The following is a 25,771-nucleotide window of genomic DNA, read 5'->3' on the forward strand; positions in this document are numbered from 1 at the left end:
AATGGAGAAAGATATACGTGACCTTTTTAGAAAAATCAGAATAAAGAAATTCTTTGAAAATAAGGAACCCAGGCCCACTCAAAATAGATCTGGATTGAAACCCCAGTCCACATGGACACCCACAATTGGGATGGTGAGCCAAGAAGTGGACACTTTTGAAAAGGTCATTACTAGAGGGCTAGAAGCCATGTTCGACAAAAGACATTGGACGGATAGAAATCTAACGAAAAGCCAAACAACTGCCCTTAAGAACCTTCATGACTGTGACTCCATCACGATCAAACCTGGCGACAAGGGCGGTAGTATAGTGGTCTTTGACACGACTGATTACAACAGGAGAATGCAAAAGCTATTGGATGTACCGTTACATTACAGGAAATCCAATTCAGATGAATGGCTTAAATTGAAAGACAAGGTCAGCAATCTTTTGAGATTGGCGAAGGAAGACGGTGTAATCTGCGAAGATGAATTTCGCTTCCTACATAACGAGCACCCATTGATTCCAGCCATTTATGGCCTCCCAAAGGTCCATAAAAACATCAATGACCCCCCTATGCGACCCATTGTATCAGGGATTAATTCCATCACAGAACCACTGAGTAAATATGTAGATAAATTTATAAGCCCCCTTGTTAAAAAGCTTCGATCATACATAAAAGATACAACTGATATGATTTCAAAGGTGGAAGGACTAAGTTTCAATCCAGAGACTCAATGGTTGGTGTGTTTGGACATTGAGTCCCTATACACCAACATACCCCAACATGATACAGTAGAGATGATAAAAGAAATAGTCAGTGAAGAAGGACGAGATCTTTCGCCCCTGGAAGTGTTCATTGTGGAATGCATAGAAATCATCCTTATGAATAACATCTTTCTATTCATTAATACATACTATTGTCAAATCAAAGGCACCAGTATGGGAGCCACATGTGCTCCCAGCCTGGCATGCCTTTACGTGGGCAAATTTGAGGACCGACACATCTATAATGAAGTCGCTCCTTATTTTGAAAACATCAAACAGTGGTCTAGATTTATAGATGATGTGTTCTTTATCTGGCAAGGAGATGAGGTAGAACTGGTTTCTTTTCTAGATTGGCTCAATTGTGGTGATGTCAATTTAAAATTTACAGGAAATAGAAGTAAAGAATCAGTAGATTTTTTGGACATTACCATAAAGGTAAAGGAAGATAAACTAAAAGTAGAACTCTACACTAAACCATCAGATAGGAATACATTACTACACCATACAAGTTATCATCCCAAATGCCAGAAGGACAGCATTCCGTTCAGTCAGTTTTTAAGGATTAGACGAAATTGCAGTGAAAACAAAGATTTCGAATTTCACGCGCTGGCTTTGCAACAAAAACTCCTAAATCGAGGATATCCTAAACGACTCATCAAAGAAGCGCACAAAAGAGCTAAATACTATAATAGGGACAGCATCTTTGAACCCAATGATAGGCCCCAAAAAGCCCTACAAGAAATTGTCATGGTGACTAATTTTAATGGCTTGAGCAATAAACTTAAAAATTTGATAAACAAAAATTGGTATCTACTGAATAAACCAGGCCAATGTCCACTCAAAAAACCTATTTTTTCCTATAGAAGGAATAAAACGATTCGGAATGAGCTAGTAAGAACCTTCAGTGAACCGAAAATGAGTATACAAACCAGTATCCATGATGGAATGAAGCTGAAAGGCAATTTCCCTTGCAGTTCATGTACACATTGTAAAACCATTGTAAAAGAACAAAAGATAGTGCTGAATAACACAACTCATTGGATTAATGAAATGGTCAATTGCCGAACAAAAAATGTGGTATACCTTCTAATTTGTCCCTGTCAAAAGGGATATGTAGGTGAGACAAGTAGGGAGATGCGTTCTCGCCTTACAGAGCATAGGTCGGCCTTGAAAAATGGCAAAAAGAATGCCCCTCTGGTTGATCATTGGCGAGAAATGAAACATAAGGAAGATGATCTCAAATGGTTCATTCTTGAAAAAATAAAAATTTCAGCGAGAGGCGGCGACATGGACCAAAGACGAAAACAAAGAGAACAATTTTTCATGTCTAAATTCAAGACCTACTACCAGGGCCTCAATAATAGAGAAGAGTGGGAAAGAATTGTTAGGTAAACTGATTTACATTATTTACAACATTAATTGTTGTCTTTGTTTTTAGAGGGCCTGTCATTCTGATCCCTTAGTCCTATATCCCTGTATACCTATATGGTACCACATACTCACCTTTAAACTTACTTTAGTTATATGGAAATTCGATCAATGAGCCCCACTAATTTCCAGTAATCGCAATCACGAATGCTAATGTTAGCAGTACGTATAACATCTTATTGCGATCAATGGGAATGTAGAACATGTAGCTATCATCAAAGCATCCCCTTAGATTGTATGCAAATAGAATAAATTAATATAAATTAATATAGATATAACCCCATTCTATAAAAATCAATATTCATTGTAAGGTTCTCTGTAAATTCGACGTGGCGGCTGAGATTCAATAAAGTTTTTTGAGTCTCTATCGAAAAAAATAGTACTAGAAACTAGCGAGATGGCTGCACGGCATGGACACATGTGAATATACGACAGTTGATATGGCCGCAGCGTTTTAGGTTTTATAAAGTTGGCCTTGAAGTTATTTACTATATATAAAAAACAGAACCTGTGCGGCACGAAAATATGCAAATTAAGTAATGCAGACAAGCGGACGTCAAAACTACCAAAATGGCCGCAGTATACGTACATACGTAATTAAGCTATTGCCGGAAACGTAAATACGTATAAAAAGGAAGGACAACAGAATCTCAGTAGGTGAGCCAGACCAGAGATACCGATATGAGGTGACGCTACGCTCCTTGAAAGGTAAGAACCCGTGGTACTATCAGATATAGTGTAAAAAACAGGGGGTAAAAATAGTCTGTTTTCTAATAGGAACTAGTTATGACACAGCGTCACGTTATAACGCATAGCGCTCGAAGAATATTAGTCGGGGCATCAAGCTTTCCTTATGAGTGAGCATGGCGCTCATTCAAATGTCGTGCGGCTTGGTGGCTGTAATATATAACCATCAGAGACGACACCACCAAATTTATTATAATAAGGGGTTAATACTCTCTATTTACTGACAGGTACAACGTATTTCATAACAGCGCGGTATGACGCCCAGCGCACAAATAATGTTAGTCGGGGCACCTTGTACTTCCCACAAGTGAGCACGGCGCTCTTTAAGTTAGTTTGATATACAGAGTGTAACCATCCGACAACGCATATGGCGTATATCCTAAATTGCAATGATATCTACAATGGCTCCATTAGTTACAATTTCCAGCATTACATCACTTAGAGCGGTCTTTCCTTTCAACTTTTAGAAATCGTTTCCGCAAAAAAGAAACACGAAGGTTAGATCTACAGACACCTTGGTGCTCAGCGGAATAATCGGTCATTCTGCGCATACAGAGAAAAGATATCAATGAATAGACCGTTGTTGAAATTTTAGGTAAGCAAATTAATATGCAATAGAATTAGTAGTGATCAGAGTACACTATCTACTTTTTGATATTAATTAGGTCATATTGAATTTGTGTCTATACAGAATTAATTGAACCTGAACATGATAATCTACCTGTAACTCTAACAAGCGGCTATAAGAAAAGACATCCGCTCTATTAGGGTGAGTAGCACTCATTCACTGGTTGACATAACATTTCTCTCAGAATAAATAACTCTGTAACTAATGGAGAAATAGAGACAACTAAGTAATAATTTCAATGTTACTTGATACTAGATTGAAATACGGTGGATCAAGTTAGTCGCGCCGCCTTAATTAATTAAAGACTACGATCCAGAGTCAAAAAATTTTTGTAAGTATATAACCAACAACTCAAAAACAAAAGAGACATAATTGAAGGAGATGTTTCATGACATAAATATATATGTATATTCTTTAAACTAGATTGGAGTGTGATGTACTGAGCCAACACGCTATTCTGGTCATTTAAGGACTACTTCTAAATGGTCCTATCTGCATGTGAGTATATGCCTATAAATCATTTTGCCCCATTTCCAGCAATAACAGAATTAAATAACGATCTAATTTAGAAATTAATTGCTGTGGGGGAGGATTTAGTGATTTAAAATATACCCATGACATAATGTAATGATTTGCAGGCCCTTCATCAAAACTGATAATACCATACCTGAGTGATTTAACATATTGATGGGCAATAACAAGATAGGCCGTATACAGGTCTTAGAATTGTGAGGCTGGGATAATCTCTGGTGCAGTTTTCTACACCGTTCATTATCAACAGACCCTGTACTATTCTAGAATTTTTCCTAAAATTCTATCGAGACTAATAGTCATCCAAAGTCAAGTGTATCGAACCAAAGATAGGGTTGAATACCATAAGTATATGTATGTATTGTAATTATATACATTCTCTTTTTATAGATTGTTTTAACTTGATAGAGAGAGCTGCTTTTAATTCATTGGTCCTGAAGAAGGTGTTACAAATCATATCTTACACCGAAACGCGTCGACAAGAGGACAAAACCATATTTGTGTCTTTATATTAATTTTAAATGTGTGCAATGCATTACCAATCTCTATATTGAATGTTTTTATAAAATGTTTTTGCTTTAATTATGTGCAATTAATGATTTTATCTGTCATTGAGAGTTATTTTTCATACATGATTGTTGTTTTTTGTAGAAGATTTACCCTACTGCATTCTGATAATTGTGGATAAATGATTGTAATATAAATTTGAGATACAGAACAATTTTCAAATCAAATAAAAAAACAATATACTTTATCGTTGTGTTTCGTCTTATGGACTCCTTATCTTTGGTTCAATATACATTGATCTGTAACTTGTAGTTGGAGACTTGTGAGCAAATCCATGAGGGAAATTTGACAGTTTTTAAACGTTGTTACGTACCCGGTCCCTTCTGGTTAAACCTGGGAAACTCTCTACTTGTTTCTGGGGTGAATGTATGACATTGTTCTGCATTCTGTCCATCAACAGTTCTTTTTGCATTTGTCACCCCGAGTGGGACGGGTATGCTTAGACGTGAGTACCGTGCTCTCCATGCCTCTGGAATCAAGCTATCCTGGCTGTAGAGGGGTGAAACCCCGAAACCGGTCCTAGGATGCTTGTTTCCAGTCCAGGGAGGACCTGGCCTGGCAGTTCAGGCATGGGGCACAGGGTCAAGACTGATTTGCTTATGGCTGGGTCCAAACTGGAATGGCATGGTGAACAAAAAAATGATGGATTTAGACCCAGATCTCTATACTGGGGTGAATGTATGACATTGTTCTGCATTCTGTCCATCAACAGTTCTTTGTCCATTCTACCTGCCTGCCTGGGTAAGCTATACTAAAATCTATCAGTGTTTACAAGTGTAGTTCTCACACCTGAATGTAAACCATTACTCATCATAGGGAGTGATTAAATCCATGGACCCTCATACCCTTAAAGGACTACTTAATTGAGTGCCAGAATCTGTGCGGCAGGACCACTAGTAGCATTTAGTTTACAGGTCTAGGGCACCTGTAGTGCACTTTACTTAGGGACTTATAAGTAAAGTAAATATGTCAATTGGGGAAATCCAATGTTATCACGTTCTAGGGAAAAGCACACGCACTTTAGAACTTGTTAACAGTGGTAAAGTGCACAGAATCCTAAGGCCAGCAAAAACGAAGTCAGCTTATGTACTCCTTTAACTTCCAGGAACTTCCAAACTCGTTACCAACAGGACTAATAGAGAGCAAAGCAATTCACCAAAACATGAATGAGCTCTCAGCCCTCTTTCAGTGTAGAATAAGTTTACAAAGGCAAAACAACACATTTTATGCACAGACTGTACAGCCTTTTCTACATATCCAAGAGGACAGGTCATGAAAACGTACTAAAAAATAACTCTATAAAAAATGTAAACTTACTTTGGAACTTCAAATGATTGCTTGTCTTGGACGTTAAAGAAGGTATAAAGACAAAGTAATAAATGTGTGTGCAAGTCCCAGTTAATGAGCTAGTGGTGTAGCATGGGTACCGTGGGCCCTGATGCAAGCACTGAACATTGGACACTAGGCCCCCAGCTGGGTAGTAAGTGACAGACATACTAGGGTGCGGTGGGCCTTGGTGTAACTGCACATGCTGCACTAGTGACACCTAGAATCCTGCAATGAACTGAGTAAGTTACCCCTATAAGAGATGAAGTGCAACACGGTACAAATCTTCGACATAAAACATTAACATTCACGTTTATTAGGAAACAAAAGATATAGTCAAATTATAAATGGAAAACCATGCTACTGGATGCTACTGTATAATTTGTATGAATTTTCTAACAATCTGAAATGTAGATATTTACAGTTCTCGATTGGAAGCAAGGGATCAACATGCGAAAGTATAATCAGGGTTTGACAAATGGCTCCTACGTGTTTTCAAATGACAAATCAAGGCACTCTTAGAACAAATTTGCTGAGAATGTTTTATCAACACAGAATAAGTCGGATGACTGCATGGTGCTTAATTTTACGAACACGCTAATAAATCTCCTTTCTAGTAATTTAGGGGCATATCAACAAGGGCTTTATCTCTGCTTTTTTGGCTTTAAAAGCCCAAAAAGCAGAGATAAAACTAGCGCCCTATGAGCAACAGGGTGCTAACACGCAAATTCGCATGTTAGCACCCTTTTACTCTTCGCTTCCCCTTGCATCTCTAATGAGATGCAAAGGGGGCGTTCCAGAATAAAATAATAGGAGAAATGTCACTAAGCGACATTTCTCCTATTATCAAGGATATCGCTAACCCTGTTAGAGATAAAAAAAAGCAGCGCTAACCGCGGTTAACGCTGCTTTTTTACGTCTGGTATTTTTCTGACTTAGCCATGATATCCTATGTAAAGTGGACATCATGGCTAAGTATGTCTATCCCTATCAGCAAGCTATCGCCAAACCTTGTGGGATTATCGCTGTGTTTCCAGCGATAATCTCACAATTGGCAGCTTGCGCTCTGAATTTCATCGCTTTGGAGATAAGCGTTGCTGATAGCACGCTATCTCCGCGATAAAATTCAGAGTTGGCCGGCGATAATTGTCCTCACGCTAAGAGCGCTGAGTGATAATTATCGCCGGCCCTTACTGATAAGCTCCCAAATTGTGTGCCTTCGAATCATCAGTTAAATATTAGTCATAAGAAATGCCATATTTATAATGTATTTTACTGAAAAATATATACATTTTTATTTATGTACAGCCTATTTTTTTTATAAATGTTATTGCTAATGACAAAAATGCCTGACTGTGACTTATAGCTATCCGAAGTCGTTCAGACCCACAATTACAAAAATAAATGTTAGAAGAGCATATTATCAAGAAAGGCGTTAAAATTATCACCGCTTTAGCGACAGCAAACTGCCGCTAAAGCGGCGATAATGGGCTTGATAATATGCCCTTGAGAATTCCCATAGCAGCCCATGTTCTGGAGTCAACATGGGCTTCTATTGGAATTCTCCGCGGCATATTATCAAGCCCATTATCGCCGCTTTTGCGGCAGTTTTCTGCCGCTAAAGCGGCGATAATTTTAACGCCCTGCTTGATAATATGCCTCAGAGTTCTTTGCAGTTCATAGTAAGAAACATGGGCCAGATGTACTAAACCTTTTAGCGGCAGCATACCCTGCGATTCACACAAACAGAGGGCTTGCAGCCGCTAAAACGTTATTTACTAGTACTGAACCCATTTTAGGAGTCAGTAAAGTTTTACTGAGAACTCAAATAGGTTTAGAAATGGACAAAGTCGATAGCGGCATGTTTAGGGAGTCCTTTCCAAATTGTGATTCAGTCCCATATGTATCAATGATTTCTGACTGGACTTCCGGCCTCAAACCATTGATAATTTACCAACTCCCATGATGGGATGGAAACTGATTTACGAAGGGGAAGGTGTCCCCTTTCGACATTTCTCCTTTGACAATCGGGGTGAAAGCTTCATGGGGAGCAATCAGTGGTCGATAATTGTGATCTGTTGGCAAAAACAAGATACCTGCTGCAAACAGCAGAGTTGCAATTTGTGAACACTCTGCTGCCAGTATCTTAGTACCTTTGGCCCTATGTATTATCAATGTGTTCTTTACATGCACTTCATTGTAATCTAAACTTTCTAAGCAGACATACTCTGTGCTTTTTCCTCATTCTATATGTTTATTAATACCGTAAAAGTGTCCAGGTTGAATTTCACACTCTTGTTTGCCTACAGAGAATGAGAATGACAGTGTTAGGTTGATTGTGGCCTGTGAATGAGTGGCCATGGTTGTTAGGGTCAATGAATAATACAACATTGGGTGTGTTGTCATTTATCATGATCATAAAACACAGCAGGGCAATGCAGCTTTCATGCCAATGAGCATGTTTCTTCATGTATGTGGTGTTCCTTCTCTCAGCTCCTGATGCTCCTTACACACATTGGAAGCAAACCGTGTTCTACCTAGAAGACTACCTGACTGTGAGAAGAGGAGAAGAACTCTATGGAACAATGTCCATGAAACCCAACTCAAGCAATATTGTAAGTTAATGCAACTATTGTAATAATATTTGTATTCTCATGCTTTTGCTTACTGAGAAAATAGTTCATTTCTGGTACCTAGTAAAAATGCATTTTTTTCTTGAATTGGCCTGCTCATGGTGCAAGAGTGCCTACATTGGCGCTAGCCAGCACATTGTGCGCCCGCGCTGGTAAAAGGCAGGAATGCACCATACAATGTTAAGTGCGGCGCTTCCTCCTCTTTCCCCATCACGCAGCGCATCAAGGTGACTTGCTGCACTGCGCCACGCTGTGTGATATGGTGAAAAATATGTCCCTATATCACTGCCTTTACATAAACAAGAAACGTCTAGACCCAAATTTACTAAGGCTTTGTGGTGGTGCAAAGTGACACAAAGGGATGCAATGCATCACAAAGTGACACACTGGCATCTACTTTCAAGCGCAGAAGGTAATTTGAGCTAGAAAGGTGCGTTTTTGTCGGAGCAGTCTTTTATGTCATTTTGTCAAGGGAGTCTTCACTTGGGTTGATTAACACAAACAGCCATAGGTCTTGATGAAAAGCCAGATTCATTAAGATAGCCAGACCAGACTCTGTGTCAAAAACAAATGACATCTTAAAGGAGGCGTTATCCAAGGTAAATGTTTGGATTTCTCAAAAAACCCACACATTGCACGAGTGCTCAACCGCAAGGCACACATGCAATGCATGGAATCCGTCTGAAATGTGTCTAGTAACAGGAATTTGCATGGAAATGTGTTCCTCAAGTAAAGATTCTATGCTAGGCAGCACACTAACCTTTGCACCATGGTGTAGTGCTGTGTGTCTCATAATGCAGCCAAGTTAGAGTGTCAGTGCAGGGCATTACAGCAGCAGCATTCAACCTAAGTAGATATGACTCCGTGCTCAGTTTTTACCCTTGCGTAACTCAACTTAGTTGGTTTGCTAGATTGCATGAAAAATGAGCAAATGTGCCCCCTTGAGTTCCTGTGTGTGCTATGTGTTGTTATTTGGTATCGGTTCTTCACCACCCTTTCTTTTTAACTGACACGTTAGGTTGATTTTCCCATAATTAATCTTCCTGTTTATCCTACCTGGAATCCTCCAACAGGGCCGTTGTCCCAAAAGGTCCTTTTTTCTCCAGGATGCCTGGGTCACTCACAACTACTACAGGGACCCTCCAGACTAAGGAAAACCGCAGGGGAGGGGAAAGCGAGGCATGGCAATAGGTGGGGTATTTTTTATTTCGGATAATACAGATAATGATTTAATAATAGTAAGGTAACAAAGACATAACTTGAGTAAAGGCAAAGTGAATAATCTACATTTTGGGGGGGCCTAGTGAAATGTATTGTAAATCTTGGCTAGTACGTCACTACTCCTTTCTGATCTTATTTCTGAAATAAATGGTGCCTCTAAAATGTAGTATGATTAAAATGAGGTGATTATAGAGTGCCATACATTAAATTACTTATATCTTCTGAATTGTCTCCTCATGAACCCAGCCATGAATGTCTTGAGTTACTTATCATATATAGGATTCCTTTCAACCATGTCATTATTTTCCAAAATGCAGTTGGGATCAAAATCACAAATTTCAGCTTGTTCTGTTGTCTTGAAAGGTGCAGATTTATTTATTATTATTCCTTGCAATATTTGCTTACTTGCAAATGATGATTTCTGGAAAATAACTCTTCGGTTTGTTTTCGTTTTGGGCAACAGTCATTAGTCATGGCAGGGCAGTCCCATACAAAATAATATTTTTTGTGAAAAAGCATATTGCTCTTCAGATCAGTAATATACAACAGTTTTTTCTACAATAGATTGACTGTTAGTACCATTAGATAAGGGTGCCTTATGAGAACTCTTATGGGCAAAGTAAAGACTCTCTTGGATTGATAGCTATTGAGAAATAAGATTGATATAAAATTGTAAATTACTCAACAGAACAATCACAATTCATTAACCATCCACAACTCAGCTTCCTGGCCTTTAACATGTTGACTTTAGGCTTGCCATTGACCATATAGAGCACTGAGCTGCTTTGTTTTTTTAAAGAATATAGTAATCCTATATACTTACAGACATAGAAATTATACACATTGAATCTGCTATTTTCTTATACGTTCATTATGTATGTCAGGTAGAAGGGTGAAAATAGTTTTTACTGCACCGTTTTCTGTGTGGTTGCTGGAGCATTCCTTGCCTGTCCGCCTGTGGAACACTGGACAAACTGTTCCTACATCTTCATAATTCTGTGACATCAAGAGCCTGATTTCAATATGTGGCAGTCTGTTTTTAAGACAGAGTCAGAAGATTTGTACTAACTCTTCTGGAAAACTTGCATTAATTGTGGGGATGCACCTACAAGAGAATTAGGATCCTTAAAGCCTGCCCAGAAGAAAACAGGCATTGAAGACTACTTATAAAGAGCATATTGCCTGAAGAACAATACTTAATGGAACATTTGCCTTTTTTTCAAGACAGAAAATCATATTTATAAGCTCCATGAGTCTATGGAGATGCAGGATAATTGTGTAGCCAAGGAACAATATTGTTGGATATCTGCATAATCATGATCTTATTTATCCCTGTTCTCCAACAAACAATGTTCAAAGAGAACTCCCACTAAGCAGAGTTGATCCCAAGGAGTCTTTGTAATAGAAAAGCTTGGCCTTAATCCCACTGCACCTTTTTGGGTCACTCACTGTTATTATTTCAGTACCACACAGCAACAAGTTGGCCAATAGATCTCATCCTTTTATATTTTTCTAAACTCAGTCTGTGAGTATTTTTTGGGACTGATAAAATGAGTGACATTTTTCAAACAGCTCCTTGCTGTATGTGAGATAAAGTCAAGTTGTAAATGTAACATATGCACTACTCATTTAATCTACACACACTACACATTTGGTGGCAATAGAAAATGAGAATTAATGAAAGCTCAGTATGGCTAACAACATAAATTGTGGTATGTCACATTTTCTTTTCAGAAAACAAGTGTTAGACAGCCAAAAAAATGGGGGATGGGAGCACACTGCCTCACCTCCCAGCACAGTTCGCCCCTTAGCATTGTGGTAAATGCAGTTCACAGTGATTTCTTACTTGAATTTTAGCTGTAGTGGTTCACCAAAGTTGGTGCAGGTTAGTGCTGTGAATCTCTAGACACATGTGTTTCTGGATATTATCCGTCTTCAGTAGAGATAAAAAAACAAAAATTCCTTCTGGGGTTGCTGGAAAGGCTGCCATAGTCTCTCAGGTCTCAGTACCTCTCTCTGGCGCACAGGTGCATCGCCAAGAGCTCGTCAGCTCAGTGGCTCAAGGGAGCCTTTTCAAACAAATGGGGGATGGGAGCACACTGCCTCACCTCCCAGCACAGTTCGCCCCTTAGCATTGTGGTAAATGCAGTTCACAGTGATTTCTTACTTGAATTGTAGCTGTAGTCGTTCACCAAAGTTGGTGCAGGTTAGTGCTGTGAATCTCTAGACATGTGTTTCTGGATATTATCCGTCTTCAGTAGAGATAAAAGACGAAAATTCCTTCTGGGGTTGCTGGAAAGGCTGCCATAGTCTCTCAGGTCTCAGTACCTCTCTCTGGCGCACAGGTGCATCGCCAAGAGCTCGTCAGCTCAGTGGCTCAAGGGAGCCTTTTCAAACAAATGGGGGATGGGAGCACACTGCCTCACCTCCCAGCACAGTTCGCCCCTTAGCATTGTAGTAAATGCAGTTCAGAGTGATTTCTTACTTGAATTTTAGTTGTAGTGGTTCACCAAAGTTGGTGCAGGTTAGTGCTGTGAATCTCTAGACACATGTGTTTCTGGATATTATCCGTCTTCAGTAGAGAGAAAAAACGAAAATTCCTTCTGAGGTTGCTGGAAAGGCTGCCATAGTCTCTCAGGTCTCAGTACCTCTCTCTGGCGCACAGGTGCATCGCCAAGAGCTCGTCAGCTCAGTGGCTCAAGGGAGCCTTTTCAAACAAATGGGGGATGGGAGCACACTGCCTCACCTCCCAGCACAGTTCGCCCCTTAGCATTGTGGTAAATGCAGTTCACAGTGATTTCTTACTTGAATTTTAGCTGTAGTGGTTCACCAAAGTTGGTTCAGGTTAGTGCTATGAATCTCTAGACACATGTGTTTCTGGATATTATCCGTCTTCAGTAGAGATAAAAAACGAAAATTCCTTCTGGGGTTGCTGGAAAGGCTGCCATAGTCTCTCAGGTCTCAGTACCTCTCTCTGGCGCACAGGTGCATCGCCAAGAGCTTGTCAGAAATTAACAGACAGCCAAATATTGAGGGAGATGGGGGTACAATTAGATAAACGAATACCAACTCACTTCAAAAAGAAATCAAAGTTCTTCCCTGCCCTCTATCCTGGAAACAAAATTGATACATTTTATGATCTGGTATTGGGAGACCTAGAGACGATGCAAAATGTTTCAAAAAATAAGAATCAAGAAAATCTAACAAGAACTGAACGCATGGCCATGCAAACATTGAAAAACAACAATGAGATTGAAATAAAACCGGCCGACAAAGGCGGAAATATTGTGGTGCTGGACAAACAACATTATATAGAAGAAGCGATGCGACAACTTGATGAAGCAAAAACTATAAAATACTATCCAAGAATCCTACTAACGAATTAATATCAGACTTGAATAAAAAATTAATCACATGGCAGGAAAAGGGTCTATTAACGGAAGATGAGAAGGATTTCCTTATGGTGGAGCATCCAGTGATGCCAACAATTTACTTTCTTCCAAAAGTGCATAAAACACAAAATAAACCACCAGGACGCCCAATTATTTCGAGCTGTGGAAGCCTCTATGAGAATGTGTCAACCTACGTGGATTTCTTTTTAGCACCAATTGTAAAAACACTCAGCTCCTATATTAAAGACACTGGAGATTTTCTACGTATCTTAATGGATACCCAATGGCAACCAACCTACTTCTTGGTGACGATCGACGTGGTGTCACTGTACACCTCAATTGACCATGAGAGGGGAGTAAATGCCATTCAATACTTTTTAAGGCAAAGACCAATGAACGAATTAGAGCATTCCAAAATGCTGATTGATATGATAAGTATGTGCCTACACAACAATATCTTCTTATTCAATAGGAAGATATATGCACAATGCTGCGGTACTGCAATGGGAGTTTCCTTCTCTCCAAGCTATGCGAATCTCATGATGGGGTGGTGGGAGAGGAACATAGCTTGGAGAGAAGAAAACGATCATCAAACGCAGCCCTTTGGTTGGGTTTTATAGACGATCTGTTCCTATTGTGGAAAGGGACTGAAATAGAGTTCCAGGCTTTCTTCACAGAGTTGAATAATAATGAGGTTGGTCTAAAATTTACATACAACCTCAGCCCGAAAGAGATTGAATTTATTGATACCAAGATCTATATCAAAGACAATCAGATGCACACAACAGTGCACAGAAAGAAGACAGCTATTAACAGTCTGCTTCACGGATCAAGCTTTCATCCGCAATCACTTAAGAAAAGTATACCGTATGGTGAACTGGTACGGATGAAAAGGAACTGCTCAGAAGAACAAGAAATGGAAAAGAAATTCGAAGAAACCAAAACACGCTTTCTACAACGTGGATACAAATATACAGACATCAAGCGTGGGGAAACCAAAGCGAGACAGAAAACCAGAGCAGACACACTGTTGAATATAAAGAAAGAGAAATGGAAAAAGAAAAAAGTAGAAATCATAACATAGGAAACAGGAATGAAACAAAAAAATCTGATGACAGTCAGCCACGATTGATACTTACCTACAGCAAATAAAGTTACAAAATACAAAAATCAGTAACAAAATATTGGAATGTCTTAAAAAGAGATCCTGAAATAGGTAAAACAAAAGGAGATCGACCTTTGATATCATTCAGAAGAGCACCGAATTTGTCAGACCATCTGGTGAGGAGCCACTTTGAAGCCCAAAAAACAGAATCATGTCTACAGTTAAGATCTAAAGGCTTCACAAAATGTTCAACATGTAAGGTCTGTAAAATCGGCAAAAATCTGAAGAATATCATAGATCCCACCGGAAAAGTGTTTGAAATACGAGAAACTATAACATGTGATTCGACATTTGTGGTGTACATGCTCCAATGCCTCTGTGGAAAGCAATGCATAGGAAGCACGATATGCCCCTTAAAAAAGCGTATATTGGAACACACACGTGCAATTAAAAATATGGACAATACATATGCTATTGCAAAACACATGTCTACCCACAGTGGCAAAACCTGGTTGGACATAAAATATTCAGGATTGGTAACAGTCCCCCCAAATGAACGAGGAGGAAATCGTATACAGAAGCTACGAAGATTGGAATCTCAGATGATAATGAGATTCAAGACCAAACATCCTCTGGGTCTGAATGGAGATGAGGAAATGTACGTTCACTTATGAGAGGGAAAGAACAAACAGAATGCAGAAGAAAAGGTTATAACTGCAATTGAGAAGGAATGGTTTCAATTTGATGGAACTTAATTGTTATATTATTGTTCCTCGTATACAACTTTATAAAATATAACAAACTACATGTTGGAACAATTATAATAATCACTGCATCTGACAAAATCTCATGTTGTAAATGAGGTAACATCCAAGTGAGATTGGATAGATATTGAATGATTTGAAATATCTGTAAACAAGCCCAGCAATTAACAACTATTGAATAATTGTGTTGCAGTTTGAGTTTTTTCTGGTCATCTTGTGGATAGGGATGCCACAGCAAGGTGTAAGGGCACTTAGCCCGATAATTTAATACAGGACACTCAGTCCATAATTACATTCCAGGGAGACCGACTGCTTTAATACGCAGTATGGGTCAATTTAATTTGAGGCTTTGCCAAAAATTACATTGTGTGCTGTTATTACTTCAAGAGATGTGCGCACATCGGATGTAACACTATCCATACCCTTTGCAAGGTGACACCTCAGCCACAAGTTAGGCCAGAATCAATCAAGCAAACTGGTGAATAAAGTTATATGTAATGTGGTATAAAAAAAAAAATGCGACTACATAACCCACAATGCACCAGTTTTGCAAGTATATAAAAGTAAAAATTGAAAAAGGACTAAGTTAATACACTACCGTGATCAGGAACTACGGTTCGAAACGCGTAGGAGATAGACACGACGTGAATAAATAACATCGTGCTATCAAGAGGAGTGCCATGCCTTTACTTTTTGTGAGAATATATATATATGTATATATATATATATATATATATATATATATATAAAATCGAATCTACTAAACCTAAGAGCCCCTCGTTCCCTAACCCTCCCCCCTCCTCCCCGTAACTAGGTGGTTGGTGGTGGCACTGTGTAGGAACGTTGTGTGATCGACTGGGCAAAGAAGTAGAATATTAAAATTGGAATAGGTGCATGTCTCTGATCGATAGAGGGCACACCGCTAACGGCAGGCCCTTTGTGAGGAAGGTTACTAAGGGACCCCATTTATATTCGAAACCCTTGTAATCGTCGCGGAATATATCCGCCATCCATTCCAAGCAAAGGAGTTTCCATAGTCGTGAGTGCCAGATAGAGAGGGACGGGCTGTCCTCTACTTCCAAGCCGCTGTGATCGTTATCTTCGCCGCACCTATGCAAGTCTACATAATGGCTTTATCAGTCCTGGTCTGATGTTCGAGGGAGGGATCCCGGAGACCTAGAAGGATCCCCTCTATGGTGGTCAGTATGGGGTATCCCAGTATCGTTTTAATGTGGGCCAGGATCTCTTGCCAAAAGGGACGTATGATGGGGAAGTCCCCACCAGATATGTTGAAAATCCCCCAATTACCCACAGTCCCACCCAACAACGGTCAGTCGTGTTCGGGAAAATTTGTTTGAGCTTGGAGGGAACTAAGTACCAGTCCATTGGTGTTTTTAAGTGTGCTTCTCTAAGTGATTGAACTTTGATACGTTGGACCATAGTGCCGTCCATTCTCTATCCTGAATGTCGCACTGCAATATCCTCTCCCACATAGACATGTAACGGGGTTGGGCGGAGTGGGTGTTGGAGAGCAAATAGTTATAGAGGAAGGAGATCACTCCTCTCATGGAGCCCACCGTTCTAACATATTCCTCAAATCCCGTTTTCTCCCTTGTAGCTTGTTTGTGTACTTGAGGGGCGAGTGCCCAGTGACGGAGTTGAAGGTAATGGAAGTGGTTGTAAGTGGAAATCCCTTCTGCAACTATCAAAAGTGAGGATGTCATAGTTGTGGAACAAATGATCGAGCATGAGGCAGCCCCCTTCTCTCCAGGCATCAAATGGGCCTTCATGAAGAGCATGCGGAAAGGCTGGATTAAAGTGGATCAGAGTGTTCTGCCACACAATCCCAGACCTTCAAAACGGTGTGGGTGGGGGTGCTAATGTACGTGTTCCCGGGGCAGTCTTTTTTGGCTTTCCAAGGAGCCACCATCGTGTCCCACCTCCCCCTCCTCCCCTCAAAAACAAAACAAAATAACACCCCAACAATACCAACAACCAATTGTGGTAGATGAAGACCGGATCGTCGCCGATGTGGAATATTCCACTGCTGGGCATGTTGGTGGGAGACTCAGCTGGAGTACCCGTCAGCACCCATCCCGGCTTCCAGTGTTATCATCAATGTTCGCCATCGTTCATTATACGCGAGTACATCAGTAAACGCCGTCCTCAGATAGGCTTTGGCTAATATCCCATATATCCCATAAATCTTGTAATACCCTCGCTGTGGGATTCCAGTCGCCGGGACGCCGCAGTCCTTGTCAGCTGGATAGAGTCTGTAAAGGGTGGTCTAGTGTAGCCCCTTACTTAGCAGTTCTGGCCTCACTCCTCAGATTCAGAGGTGTTATAGTCCCAGAGAGGCCCTCTATCTTTGTAAGCTGTTGCGGCCACTTGTCATCGACAATCCTGACCCCAGCTTTCTTCGTTATTTCGATCATTTATGCCCTCCTCTCAGGCTTGCACTCCATTGGTGGTTTCTCTGGGTTTCTCGTTCAATGCCCCCCGGCTTATCAAGCGTGGTCCTTGATTCTCCCGGATCGAGTCCCAGAATTCACATTCCCTCCTCGAACTCCATGATATGCTGCGTCTTATTCTTGAATTGCAAGCTCAGCCTGAAGGGGTATGTCCACCGTTACCGTATACGCTCCTCACGGAGTTTTGTGGTAATGGGTCTGAATTGTTGCCTCCTCGCCAACATAGCCGGGGATAAGTCCTGGTACACGGTACAACGAAAACCCTGGAAGGTGATGTCACTCTTTGTCCGAGCATCTTGAAGTATGGGTTCTTTTACTTTAAAGGAGTGGAACTTTGCAAGGACATCGCGCGGTCTGCGGTGGTCTCCGGTGGGTAGCCCCCCACCCGGTGCACCCTCTCCAGCTTAATTTTGAGTTGCCGTGGGCTACAAATTTCTTCAAAAAGTCCCTCCAAGAGGGCCTCTAGGTTTAGCCCTTCCGCCGCTTCTTCCAGGTCACAAATTCATATATTTTCCCACCTGGCTCTGTTCTCTGAATCCTCTGACATCAGCAGCTCAAGCTGTAATTGCTTCTGCAGACCCTGTAGTTGCTCCTGGGTGTCTGTGGATCCTTTATCCAGGTCCTGGTTGTGGGTCTCCGAATCTAGCACTCTCACGCCGACTGAGTCCACATCTTGCTGGAGCGTCGCCACCGGTGTAGTCAGGTCTGTTTTGAGCTGTTCAATGGAAGCCTTGATATCTTGGTTGAGCTCTGCGTGCAGCTCTGTCTTAAAGTCCCGTAGTGATGTCAACAGGTCCTCTCTCGTGAGCGTCATGCTGTCAGTAGAGTCACCTTGCGCCGATGTTTGCCGTTTCTCAGCCGGCGGGAAAAAATTAGAGACCTTAGCAGGCGTCTTCTTTGGTGCCAATGCCCGCCTGTGTTTGTGGGTGTGATGGTGGACGCATGAGAAGTTCTCCCCTAGGCTCTCTATCTATGTCAGGGTAGTGGCTTGAGCCTGTATTGTGTGCTCCTTCCACCCCTTGGGGCCGTCGAGATGTAGCAGGCACCGTCACCAGGTTCGTTTCCCCCTGTCCCCTGGGGACCCCAGGCGAGTTCTGTATGCAAGTACTGCTGCGATTGCGGCGCAGGGCTGTGACCTTCTCCCCTTAACCGCACCACGTTTAGGGTGAACACGGTCTTCAGGGGGGGGAGGCACTTCGGAATTAACCTCGCAGTCCTAGGGAAACACTGCAGCTCCGGCGGCCATGTTAAGGTCAGGCGCATCCAACCAATTCTCCTCTGAATGGCAAACCGTGCAGGCTGGCAGATCCCTGGCAGATCCCTCCAGGTCTTGGGTGTTCCCGCCACCAGCATAGGGTCCCAAAGGTCTCTGCTCTGCTTCCCCTCAATCACTTGTAGTGTAGTAGGTAACGCCGATCACTTTTCACTGCTGCCAACGGGTGTCTCATTTCTGCCCTCTCGCTGGCTGCCGTCAGGGGCCTCCAGCCATGATGCGGTCCTCGCCGCTCTTGAACTTAATGCTCTGATGCAGGCTCCACCGCAAAGCGGTGTGTTACCCAGCACCCAGCACTGCTAACGGGTGAGCTCCGCTCCCTATTAGGTGGCGGTCGATATTTTGTCAGCTCTGCGGTTGAAGGGATGCAGCTCGCTCCGACCCCACCTGGTGAGCCGCATGTCCTTGTAGGGGCTTGCTGGAGTCAAGAACCGGGTATAGACCTGGTATTCTCTGTTGGGAGCGTCACAGGGGCGGCACATCTCCAGAGGTTTCACTTCCATTCCCCTGTTACGGCCGCCATTTTGCAGGGCTCCGTCCCTCCGGTCTTAACTTCAAACTCGGCTTTTCAGAACAGCTGGGCCGTGCTCCCACTCCTCCGTTGTTCCGTTATAACATCCCCGACTGTTGAGGGTCGCGTCGGGTCGGTTCGAGTTGAAAGGATGGCGCTGCTGTCTCCGGGATCTGGGCCCGGACCGGGAGCCGAGGTAAGACACATCTACCCGGCCATCTTGCCTGGCCACGCCCCCCATATTTCTTTTTTTAACACACATCCAAAAATATCCCCTAACTTGACCACCACAGTTTTCCCCACACAAAACCGCTTTTATCATGGAATACCTCTGGAAAAATTGGTGACTACAGAAGAGGAGTATAAAAATGATATCTCTTTATTCTGAGCTTCTACTGTATCTGTCCCAAAATCTTTTATGCCGCCTTTAGCACCTTGAATTTAATCTTCTTAAAGTAGCTTAGCTCGATATTCCTCAGAAAACATATCTCAGATTGAAGTCATTCAAGCCCTAAAGCCGCAATTTAACTGCCCGTGATTAAAATCCCCATATGCTGAAGCATTACTGTCCAATAATAATGTCAAAAATTAGGCACCGCCCATCCTCTTCTAGCTCGAGGGAGTGTCAAGTATTTTAGTGCTCTCCTCACCCTTCTACACTCCCAAATAAAGCTGCTACACATCGCATCTAATTTTTTAAACCAGTGTTGTTCGAATTCTAGTGGAATTGCCCTGGCAAAATTCTAAATCTTTGGTAAAATCAGCATTATGATGACATGGCACCGTCCTAACAGTGTTAAGTGCAAATTACTAATCCTCATGACATCCCTCCTACTTTTTGTTATAATAGGGGAGAGGTTAAACTCCACAATCTCTTCTACTCTAGATGTGATCATCAACTTTTAGCTCATCGACAATCTGTGTTTCCTTGTTGACTATTATTTGGGTCTTGCTCCAATTCAGGCAATATCTTGCTATTCTCCCAAATATTGTTGTTTCTTTCTCTACCTCCTTCATAGCCCTTCCTGGATCAGATTCTACCAGTGTTATATCATTAGCATAAGCCTATATCTTAGTCTCAGTTCAAGTTAACACCACTCAATTAATTAAATCATTCTCCTCTAACCTTTTCATCAGGGGGCAATGTATGAGGCAAATAATAATGGTGAAGATGGCCAGCCCTGCCTTGTCTCACTGGAAATCCTGATTTTACCTGACACCCTTCCCATTATTTGGAGTCTTGCAGTTGGGTTAAGATATAGTTCCTTTATAGCTGACATGAAGCCAGGGCTGATCCCTTTCCTTTTGAGCATCACTCAACCAAATGCCTTTTCAGTGTCCAGGAGGACCATTGCCATAAGAGGGCCCAAAACCACAGCCACATCAAATATAGCAGCTGCCCACCTGATGTGATCTGTTGTTTCCCTCCTTGGTGTAAACCCATGCTGCCAATGAACAGCATATTGGAGATAGCCCTACCTAACCATGCCGCAAAGACCCTAGACTATATCTTTGCGTCACAGTTAATTAAAGGTAAAGGCCTGTCAGGCCAGATCCAGTGATGATTTCCCTTTCTTCTTGAACACCACTATATCAGTTGTTGTCCGGGAAGCTGGGGCCAGTGTCCTCTCTGGGCCTCCAGGAAAGTATTGATCATAGCCCTCTCCAATATTTCAAAAAGCTCTCTGTAAAATTTCAAAGGTATCATATTTGCCGACTTGGCCTTTCCCAGTGCTAAGAAGTTAAGTGCAAATTTGATTTCCTCTACCGTGATTGGTGCATCCAGTCGTCCTCCCTTGCCCAGATCGAGATACTGCTCGATGTCTACCGGAGTGGCTGGCTCCTCTGCCCAATACAGTTCTTCATAGACCTCCTTGAATACATTTAAAATGGATTCTGGGGTGCTAACCTCCTGCCCTCCCTTATCCTTCATTGTAAGGATCCTACTCTGCAACTTATTCTATCCCATGCATAATGTCAGAAGCCTGGCTATGCTCTGATTGTATTCCTGGCTCTCTGCCCTCTAACTTTGATGTTTCTCTGCTGCCTTTGCCAGAATTGTTTTATTAATGCTTGCCTTAACCGCTAAAATCTTTTGAATGACCTCCTGCCCTTCTGCAATCATTGTAACCAGTCGAGTTTCCAGTGCAGTCAAATCCTAGCAGTGCCTTAATCTTGTTGACCCGAGTCCTCTAGATATGTTGACAGAAGCTAAGAGTCTCTCTCCTGATCCCTGCTTTCAATGCATCCCAAACTGCCCCAGTCTCTCTATGGTTCTCTAAAAAAAAGGTGTCAACCAACTGTTCATATGCTCTACATAGTCCAGAGTAAATAGCAGCTCCCCTGTCAAAAGAACACGTTTGAGTCCCAACTATCAAAAGCTCAAAAACCAGGGGATCTAAAAATATCATTGGATGCCTCTTGATACGGGCTTCACGAGTTGACCCAGCTGAAATCAGAAAATTATCCAATCTTGCAAATTTCTTATGGAAGTATGAACAAAAGTGTAACCTGTGTCTAATCAATGGCCTCATCTTACCCCAACCATACTTGAGCCCATGATCCCTCTTGAGATGTCCTAAAGACTCTGGGCTTCTTGCCCACATTTCTTGCAGATGATAGTGACCCTTGAATATAATCCCCATGTATAGTCATGTCCCCACACACGATGAGTGGGTTGTGCCATGAAGCCAGCTCTACATTCAGATGCTCAAGCACCCCGGTTTGTCATGGTTAGAGACATACACTGAAGAGATAGTAAACCTGAACTGGCCACCTGACATTCCGTTGATGCCCACCTCCGAAATTTGGCTGAGAGTTTGTGTTGGACATCATAGACACCCCTTTGAGCTAAAATTGCCACCCTCCTCATAGTGGTTGCCTATGTGGTATAGACCAATAGTAAATAGCCCAGAGTTTCAAGCAGATCCTTTCTGAACCCCTCAAAATGTGTTTCTTGTACACACACAATATCTGGAACCAATATTCTCAGCCCTGCTGCTACCCTGAACCTTTTGGACTGATTGTTCAAGCCACAGACATTAGTAGTACATATGCACAATTTTTTTAATTGTGCCATTTAGATAGATGGTAATATCATACTGGCCTCACTCATCCCAAACCCTATAATTTCTCCAAATATTCTTGATTGGGCAAATGCCATAGACCAACATTTGTCGTCCTTTAGAGAATTTTGCATACTCCAATTTGCTCCCCTTTTCCATACTCCTACCACCCTCCCTGTCTTCCCCCCTTTGTCTCCCTCTAACGAACCTCCACCCCTCTCTTCCCTCCTTCCTCTTCCCCTGCTCCCCCCACGTGAAGCAGTCAGACCCATACTAGTCTACATGAGGGTTCATGTGTGCCCTGGCCTCCCAGAGCCAACCAGGCAGATCCCTTGTACATAAACCAAACAACACCTCCATTTGGAATCAGAAAAAAACCCTTTCAAAATAGAAAAAAATGAAAAGTTTAAATCATTAGAGAGGCCCCACTCTCCCAATTTTATAGATCCGTACTCCTAATAAACCATGTGAATACTGCCCTTTCCACCCCACTCTTCTGGAGTGCTGCACAATTTCATCATAGATCAGAGCCTCTCCAGATATTCCTTAACCTTAACTTCTGATACAAATACTCAAACCTAGCCATTGTGAATAATCTTAAACCTTGCAGGATTAATCAGATAAGCCTTTGCCCCTTGGTCCTGACATGGCTTTATCAACGGCTACAGCCTCCATCATTTCTCCACAGTCATACGTCAAAAGTCCGGTCTTGCAAAGAAATAATGACCTTCAACGCATTAGAGTTTAGAGTTTAGAGTCTGGACACGCTTTCTCAAAAACTTTGCCTTAAAAGATAGTTTCCAAAATGACCAATACAATCCTGGGTGTTGTGCTCTCTGATGCGGATCCCTGCTCCCTGCCTTTTAATGTTAGAGGGAATCTGTGAACCTTCTGAGTTTCATAGTCCCAATTCCACCCTTCAAGTTCAGAGAAGACCTTTCAAAATAGGTTAAGCATAAATGATCTGAAGTTGCTGCCTTCAGCACCCGCCTCAATCCACAGAATCCCCAAGTCATTGCAGCATTGCTGATTCTTGAAATCCTCCAATTTTAACTGCATATCTGCCAATTGTGCCTCGTGCGAAACAGTCTGAGACATTACTGCAGTAAATTCCTCTTCCAGTGCAGCAGCTCAGTTTTCTACCACCAAAATCCTTTCTGCAATTTCACAGCATGTTTTGGAGACTCTACTTACCGCACTCTGAAGCTTCCTGATCGCAGGTCTAGCTCGTCGGTTAATAGATCACATCTCTTCTTGATGGGGCATAATGCAACAATATATAGCATCAAGAGTGGGTGGTTTATTCGATCTCTGTTGTGACGGATCTAGATTTTCTTGAGAAATACCCTCAAAGGCATGTTGCGCAGTGGTGTAGTCCTGAATTAGTCCCTTAGTGCCTGGCCTCTGGCCCCTTTATCAGGATGCTTTTGAACAGTTGATCACGAGTACTGCCCCCAAATCCATTTTGAGTAACTTTATCCCCCTCCCTGTTTGAGGACTTCTCCTCTAGCAGGTCTGGGTCATTGCTTGGATCCTTGGACCCTTCTAAAATTGAAAAAAAAAAACATTGAAGCACTTCCACAATTTCTGTTTCATGTCCCCATTCCGTAATGGCCTCCCCCTCTCTGTGAGTGCCTTTTATGCCTGTTAAAGTTCAGACTTGGTTACTATGCCCTGGTGTAGCCAGTTCAGGCAGACCCAATTCCTTTTGTGTTTTGTATACTAATACTGGGGCTATACTTAGCACATCCTGAGTTGGATTATTCTCACCCCCTGAACTTGCTGTTATGACCATATCCAAATTCATTATCCCGGGGAGTCTGTTGGCTGCTGCAAATGTTGAAGGCAAGAGTAAGGCAGGTAATTAAGCTCCCAGGGGGGCGGCCTCCATGGAGACTTTGGCTCCACCATGCTTCCCCTGATCACTCCCATCATGATTAGAGACACCCAATGTCTTTTGCCTTGGAAGCTGAGGTTCCACTGCACATCCCCCTTTGTTGTGGCCAAAATTATGACATTAATGGCTTCACTAACCTGCTCTGCATCAAGTCCATTGTCCCTTGAAGGGGAGGCCTTTGACGCCGGTGCCGATGGCAGGGACTGCTGCTCTCCTGGTAACACAGGCATCACACATGGTTCTGAGCTTACTCTCTCACCCTGATGATTGGCAATGGGCTCCTGTGTTTCCTTAAATACTGTAGGCAGGTCTAGTGGCTGAGTTTGCATTGCAGCTGGCCTTTCTCACCAAGCCTGGCACTCAGGAAGTTAGTAATGGATAGTCTGGCCCCCGCATTGCCCGTAGTAGCACCATTTCTCTCCCCAAGCCTGTCTTCACCATAACTGCCATCACCGAAAGCATTTGTGTTTCTGGCTTGGGTTTTACTACTGTCTCATTTCAAGAGTCTCACGTGTTCCAAACCACTAGACACGCTGGCAATCATTACTGCACCACCACAGCTCTTCATCACCTTGCAGCTAATTCTGTGGCTGTTTCCCTCTCATCCGCTCCTTGTCTGGACGCTGTCATACCCAAGACTACTGCTACGTGTTACTGCCCAGAAGCACCAAAACGCAAGTGCATGCTGGCCGGCCGGCTGTGCTAAACTTGCTTGCCTCATTTAACCAGCCAGGCAGCCTCCAATCACATCTCATACCAAATCTCTGAGGGGGACGAGGGCCTCCTCTGTCTCTCCTTTTTTTGTAGACCAGTTAGCTAGGGAGGGAGAGGGGCTCACAATCGGCCTACTAATTAGGCTGCCATCTTGCTTCGTGATGAGGGTTCAAAATACCACACATTTCAAAGTAAGTAATCACATACATTCTTTGAATAAATGTATAAAATAATGTATGGATTCCCAAAATAGGGGAAGCAAAGCATATACATGGTGTGCACAGTGAGTTAAGGGTTTCATTCCATACGTCACTCTAAATTAAGCACAACTGTTCCACCATGCCACTACTACACCCTGGGGTAAGCCTTCTCTGCTTGCTATCACTACTTTTGATCTAGTGCTTATGCCTCTTGTCTGTAATATTAGGATTGCTTAGAAACAGTCTTTTTTACGGTATACAATACTATAAAAAATTAAATGATAAAGACCCTGTTTGGACCTGAACCTTTTTGCAGGGTCTCTCCCCAATTTGTGTCTACTGCTGCTGGACCTGTATCCTGTTGCCATTAGGACTTTGTGCACTTTTTCCCTGCTAACCAGTGGTAAAGTGCTTGTGCTGCCTCAATGTAAATCAATACATCACTCCCACAGAGAAGTAGTGCTCCGAACACCAATGAAAAGGACCTTACAGTATACATTGGACTGTATAGAAAAGGGTTAAAATTGGTTACAACCCCACGGTTGCTTAAATG

General features: G+C 42.2%; 1 protein-coding gene across 2 annotated transcripts in view; it reads left to right on the forward strand.

Annotated features, from left to right (window-relative positions):
- PRMT8 (protein arginine methyltransferase 8) overlaps positions 1–25,771 on the forward strand; it is a 759,198-nt gene that overhangs the window by 726,138 nt on the left and 7,289 nt on the right. For both annotated transcript variants that reach the window (XM_085650561.1, XM_085650562.1), the window contains one exon: positions 8,466–8,587. In XM_085650561.1, the coding sequence (XP_085506687.1) occupies positions 8,466–8,587 (122 nt within the window). The remainder of the gene's footprint in view (positions 1–8,465; positions 8,588–25,771) is intronic.

Source organism: Triturus cristatus, chromosome 4_1 (genome assembly GCF_964204655.1).
Source record: "Triturus cristatus chromosome 4_1, aTriCri1.1, whole genome shotgun sequence".
NCBI classification, from domain to species: domain Eukaryota; kingdom Metazoa; phylum Chordata; class Amphibia; order Caudata; family Salamandridae; genus Triturus; species Triturus cristatus.